The sequence below is a fragment of the Gorilla gorilla genome, chromosome 1, assembly GCF_029281585.2.
Source record: "Gorilla gorilla gorilla isolate KB3781 chromosome 1, NHGRI_mGorGor1-v2.1_pri, whole genome shotgun sequence".
Lineage (NCBI taxonomy): Eukaryota > Metazoa > Chordata > Mammalia > Primates > Hominidae > Gorilla > Gorilla gorilla.
In genome coordinates this window covers 76,572,387-76,578,386 of record NC_073224.2, presented here as the reverse complement: position 1 = coordinate 76,578,386, position 6,000 = coordinate 76,572,387, and the positions used below count along the sequence as shown (strand labels likewise).

General features: G+C 61.0%; 1 protein-coding gene across 1 annotated transcript in view; it reads left to right on the top strand.

Annotated features, from left to right (window-relative positions):
* The first annotated feature begins 664 nt into the window (after positions 1-664).
* LHX4 (LIM homeobox 4) overlaps positions 665-6,000 on the top strand; it is a 48,694-nt gene continuing 43,358 nt past the window's right edge. Inside the window, exon 1 of the mRNA XM_004027996.5 lies at positions 665-1,006. Within this exon, the coding sequence (XP_004028045.1) occupies positions 931-1,006 (76 nt within the window). The 5' untranslated portion in view covers positions 665-930. The remainder of the gene's footprint in view (positions 1,007-6,000) is intronic.

The following is a 6,000-nucleotide window of genomic DNA, read 5'->3' as shown; positions in this document are numbered from 1 at the left end:
TGGGAAGTGCCGGCAGGAAAGGAATTGGCCAGGGGAAAGAGGAGGAGGAAGATAGATGGAGTCATCGGTTACGGAGCGCGCTCCGTCCGGCGGAGCGAAGCCGGGGACCGAGAGCGCGCAAGGCGAAGACACAGCGAGGCGGCCCCGGCCTCCGGACCGCCTGCCCCGCTCGGCCCCGGCTCCGCCCCGCCCCTGGGTCCGAACGGAGGAGTGAGGAGGACACGAGCTGCGCGGGCTTGGAACCCACGAAGACCCGCAAACCCAGGGAGCCGCCGTCTCCGACCACCTGCTGCCGCGGCAGGCCATCAGCAGAATTTATACCCAGGGCGCGAGCCCGTCACGGCTGGGCGGAGGCGGAGGCCGGGGTGGGGGGGTGCCGGCTTGCGAGGCCCCGCCCCGCTCCCTGCCGCCCCGCCCCCCTCCGCCCCGCCGGCCTCACTCCGGGCGCCGGGACCCCCACTCCCGCCGGGGTCGGCTGCCCGCTGCCGGGTTGGGGGATGTGCCGAAGGGCGGGCCTCCCTGCGGAAAGCGACGTCACGGCCGCTCCTGCAGTGTGAATGAATCAAAACGCCCGGGTGACCGCGGCCTCCCGGGCGGCCGGCACGCGAAGGGTGGAGGGGGAGGGGGAAGGAGCGGGCGGGGGAGGGAGGAGAGGAAAAAAGCCAGAGCTGCAGCAACAGCGTCTCAACCTGGGATGTGCACCAACCCCGGAGAGCGAGATCAAAGGGACTGGAAACAGACTGGGGACTGGCGGGGGGAGGGGGCCGGCCAGCCTGTGGAGTCCTCCCTGAGAAGCGGAGGGCCCGGCTTCCACCGTGACTCCAGCGGCCTGCTTGGGGTTTTAATTATTATTTTGAAATTTCTGAATCGAGCTAGAGCGAGAAAGCGAGAGATCTCCGTAGACTGCGACTCGCTGGCTCTCGCTCCGAGATGATGCAGAGTGCGACTGTCCCCGCGGAAGGGGCTGTCAAGGGGCTCCCGGAGATGCTAGGTGTGCCGATGCAACGTAAGACACCCCCCTTTCTCGCTGATTTAATTCTAACAAGACAGCTAGCAGCCTCAGCCGCTGCGGGGCGGGCCGGACGCCGCTCAGGGGCCGGGAGGGGCTGGCGGCCGGGGCGCAGAGGCGGTCACAGAGCAGGGGCACCAGCCAGAGTGCGTTTGAGGGGGCCAGGCTCTTGGCTGTTTGGGGCCGAATGTGAACGCCTCCTGGATCATGCTTGAGGCGAGCCGAGTACCGAACCCCGCATCTCCAGCCCAAGGCTTTTCTTGGAACGCTGGGGAGAGTGCTGTTTGGGGACACCCAGGGGTACGAGCTGTAGGCCAGGCCTGAGGGCGAGGGTGGTCCCCACAAATCTTCTTTCGCCGGCGTGACAGTCAGCGCTTGCAGGACCGCTAGTGCAACTTCACCCCAGCTGGCGGGAAGTTGGAGAGCGCGTCTCTCGCCCCTGGGGCTGGCGGCGGAGAAGCCCCGGCCACACTCTTAGTCCCTGCGGCCCGCGCCCCGGGCGTGCGTGCCAGGTGAGTCCCCAGCCGCTACTGCCCGCGGCGCCCGCCGCGTGCGCCGCCGGAAACTGACTGCTCCTTGTGAGGGAATCTGCTCGCGCATTCCAGCTAGCCTAGGAATGCAGGGGAGGGAGAAGCGACCGCAAGTTGTGAATTCCGGGTTCAGCCTTTGCGCACGCGAGGGCAAGTGCTCAGGGTGGCTCGGGTTTGGAGGGGTAGAGACGGGGGTGTGTGGGCACTTTGCTAGCCTGCCCGCCCCCTTTCTTCCCGCGCCCGAAATTAGCGAGACAGCCGGAACTCGCGGCGTGTTTGTCCCCAAGTCTCTCTCTGTGTGTATGGGTGTGCGCGCGCACACATTCCCGAAGGGAATCCGTCTCTGTGCTTCACTCCTGAGCGAGAGTCCCCGAGAGGGAATCTGTGCAGAGGCCAGAACAGGTGCCCAGTCGTCGCGCGCGCGCGCGCGCGACAAGCGCCGGGAGAGTCCTGCCCCGGTGGCTCGCACGCTCAGCAGGGCGCCCCGGGCACCCTGGAGAGACCAAGGAGTTCCTCGCTCCGCTTGCCAAGGAGTTGTACTTCCGCCTGCGACTTCTTTAGTGGTGCGGTAGCTACATCTTCGGGGTTTACTTTAAGTAAAGGCCGGCTCATCCAGGGATGGTGACTACCTACAAACTAGGGCGCACGAGCGCGCCCTCCTGCGCCTCGGGTTTCCATGGCAGGGTTTCTATGGCAGGGTTTCTGTCCAGCGATCCTTCGGAGGGCAGGCGTACCGTGGGCTTCCCTGGGAAGTTTTTGAGAAGGGACTAGAAAAGAATAGCTTCATCCAAGCCTATTTAGATTGTTTCTTGGCTGTATTCTACAGTTATTCTTTGCGTGTTTTTGTGTCAACTGCTGGCAAACAGTTCCACGTCTGTGTTGAGCCTTGGGGAGTTTACCACTAAGATGTTTTCATAGAAGGCATTGGAGATTCACTACTCCCCACACCCCGCACACAGGCAGGGACAGAGTGGGTTCTCAGCCCCTGCAAAGACGGAAACAGAAACCCTGCAAAGGTGCACCGAGTCCTTAAGCTGCTTGTAGCTCTGCGCGAGTGAGGAGACTGCATGAGTGGGGGAAGGGTGTGTGTGTGTTACTAGTGTCCTTGGTACCCAGTACGTCTGTGCTTTCATGGCTGTGGTCCGTAGGTGACCTGTCTGTTGGGACCCCAATGAAGGAAGATGGTCTCTGCTCTGACGGCCTTTCTTGTGATGAGTGACACTCTGATTGTCTCACTTTTTGCTTCCCCTGTTCAGAGACAACTTTGATGTTCGACGTCAGGGAGTCGCTTTGCTAAAATGCCCAGAACTCACCTTCAGAGCTACAGTTTGCCAAGACTGAGTCTAGGTTCACACTGTGGAAAACTTGAGGTGTACAAAGGAACTTCCACCCCCACCCCCCCAGGGTGGCCCAGGGAGGCAATGTCTAATCTAGAGGGGGTGGTCAGTCCTCCCTTTGTCCGAGTTTCGTGACCTTGGTTGGAGGAGGCATCGGCCAAAATTGAGGGGCCCATTCCCTGAAGACTTCCGGATCCAGCTTTTATTTCCTCTTGGAATGTGAATGGATTGTAGCCTCCCTTGCAGCACATCTGGCCTCTGGCTGTTAGGCTGTTGGTGCTGGGACCGCGGGATAGGTCCCCATCACCCACGTATACACAACTATTAGCTTTCTTGGGACTGGGCCCAGTGGCCTAAGAAGGGGGGAAGCTCGAGGGGTTGTGGGGCACACCCTTGGGCCTTCCGGGACAGTAGGCTCTTAAACCCTAGAGGAGGGGAGACAAAAGAAACGCTCTCCCACAGGGGTCCCTCCAGTCGCCAACTAGAAGGGTTTCCCTCTCAACACAGACATGTTTGCCTTTTCATCACATGGAGTCACCACGAATGGAGCACTTGGGGACGCAGGTCTAGGTGTCCCCAAGCTCGGTGCCTCTAGTGCCCTCCCCTCTAGGGGCATTTTAGAAGAAGTGATTTAAATCCAGCTTATTTCGGCGGCAGCTGGACTATTCCTTTGCTTATCTGGGGATGGGTGAGGGGCATACCCTTTAGGAAAACGTTTCCAAATGATGTAATAATTTCTCTCTCATCTCTGGTCTTGCTCCAGACTTGGCCTCTTCCTCGCCACTCTGTCCCGGCCTCCCGCCCCCGCAGGCTCCCGTGCGGACTTAGCAGTTTGCGCCGTAGCCCTCCTGGTTTTTTACCGCGCCTTGGTCGCGCGGCCCCCGGTGCGGGCCTCGTCGCTCCGACAGCCCTACAGCTGTCCGTACGGCCCGCACCGACAGCTCGTCCCTGCCACCTCCCTCCGGGCTATAGGGACGTCGAGATCCGAATCCTCACAGCGCCTGACCCGGGGCCGTGTTGGGTATGGGTACGGCGAGAACCTTCCGAGCCGCCTCCAAAACTCTCCCCCCGGACCTCAGCAGTCCCTCCACGCGTCGGGGCCCTGCTGGCCGGCCCTGCTCTCTGAGGAGACGCGGAAAAGCGCGGGGCATATAGGAAGGTGGGGCGTTTTATCCGCCTCGGTTTTGACCCATCTGCCATGTAGTCTCCCCAGGCACCGAGGGAAAGGACGACGGAAGCCCGCCGCCCGGATCGCTGGCGGGAGAGAGGGCAGCCCTCACGGGAGAAGGAGGAGCCCCGCGGGGTCTCGGCTGGGGGTGGTAATTGGAATGCAGGCCTGGGGGTCTCTGTCCCCCTCCTTGTCTCCTAAAATGCTTCCGGCAAGCTCTGGCGAACCCCGAAGCTGTAGGAAAAAGGTATTTTATTTGGTGTTTGGTAGGGTCGGGATGAAGGTTTTCCCTGGGACTTCCCCTCCTGGGGCTCCTCCGGGGTGCGTGGGGTAATGTCCCAGCGCAGGTCGAGTTGCAGATCCGAGTCCCCGGGGTTGTTGACCGTCCTTCTTGCAGGACATTTCTTAAGGGGGTGAGATGGATTCACTGTCCAAGACAGGAGTTCACTCAAACGCTGGTGCTGTTCGCTCTTCTTTCCATTCCTGCCTTGTCTCCTAGTGCGAGAAACAGACACACACAACACACACAAATTATATATATATGTGTATATATATATATATGTAATAGATTGAGATTCTATCATATTCCGAACATTCTGACATAGCAGCTGTAGGCACCATAGACCTCCCTCCCTGCGTCGCGAGAATATATTCTCAGGCGGGAGACAATTTTTACAGATGAGGTCAGCTGTCCCCGCCGGCCGATTTGGGCCTGATGGGTTGGGGGTTCCGATGTCCTAACTGCTAGGATCCCGTTCCAGCCCCTGGCCAGAGCTGTGCACCACATAGAAGGGAGTTTGGAGAAACCCGGGTAAGCGCGGCAGCGCCCCGCTTGGGACAGCGGGTGGCTGAGGACTCCCAAGGGGCGAGAGGGCTCCGGCCTCCTCCTTTCCAGGGCCTTGTTATCTGAGAGGGCCGTTAGCACGGAGGGAAGCTTGGAAAGCCGCTGTCCCAGTGCGCTCCGCATGCGGAATTAACTGTTAAAGCCGGACACGGAGCACGCAGGTGCAGCAGGTGAGGGGCAAAGGTCTGCAATTGAGCGGTCCGCAGTGTCCCGGGAAGTCGTAAAGTCGGGACTGAGAAGAAGCAGGACCTAACTCAAGTTTATTTCCTCTCTTGGCCGAGGTCCGGGCTCGCGGAAAACCAGAGCTAGGCGGGGCTACGCAGGGCTGAGCAGGAGTGGCGTCCTAGGGTCTGGGAGCGGGACCCACATGACCTCGCTACGACCGGGGCAGGGCTCCTCCGCCCCGCGGGCAGATGCCGGCCTGGGTGGCCCGGGGAACAGACGATGAATTCTTTAAATGAGCGTTTGCTGCGCACCCGTGGGCGGCGCACGATCCTGGGCACTCGCCTGGGAATCCCGGGCGTGCTCTGGGTTTTGGGGGACTCGCCGGTTGAGGTAGATGTGGACAGGGCGGCCGGCCCTTCGCGGGTAGCCGGCTTTGCGCTTACTGCGTCCCGCAGCCGTGGGTAAAGGTCGTAGCCCAGAAAGGGGGCAAGGGAGGGACCGCCTCTCTCTCCCCGGTGCGCTGCAATAGAGGGACCGCCTCTCTCTCCCCGGTGCGCTGCAATAGAGGTTCCTGCGCCTTGGCCCTTGCAGTCCATCCGCCCAGAGGTTCGCGCCCGTTTTCGGAGCTTATTATCTCAGGTAGCCCAGAGGTCCGACTGAGCTGGAATTAGCCAGGCCTGGGACCCCTTTGCTGCCCTTTAGAGTGGTGGCAGGGACTTTTCCAGCAAGGATAGGCGCGGCAGGCGCGAGTGCGGACGGCGCGCCCATTAGGAGGAGGCCGGGTGAAAACCTCTCTTCCTCTCCAGACCCATTTCGTTCCAAGCATTTGGAATGACAAAATTAAACCCCAACCCCGGCGGCTCGAGTCTAATGTGAGTGTTTAACCCTGGGAAAGCGATGCTCCCATTTTCGAAGGGGCTCCTCTTCCTCGGAGCGGGGAGGCCGCC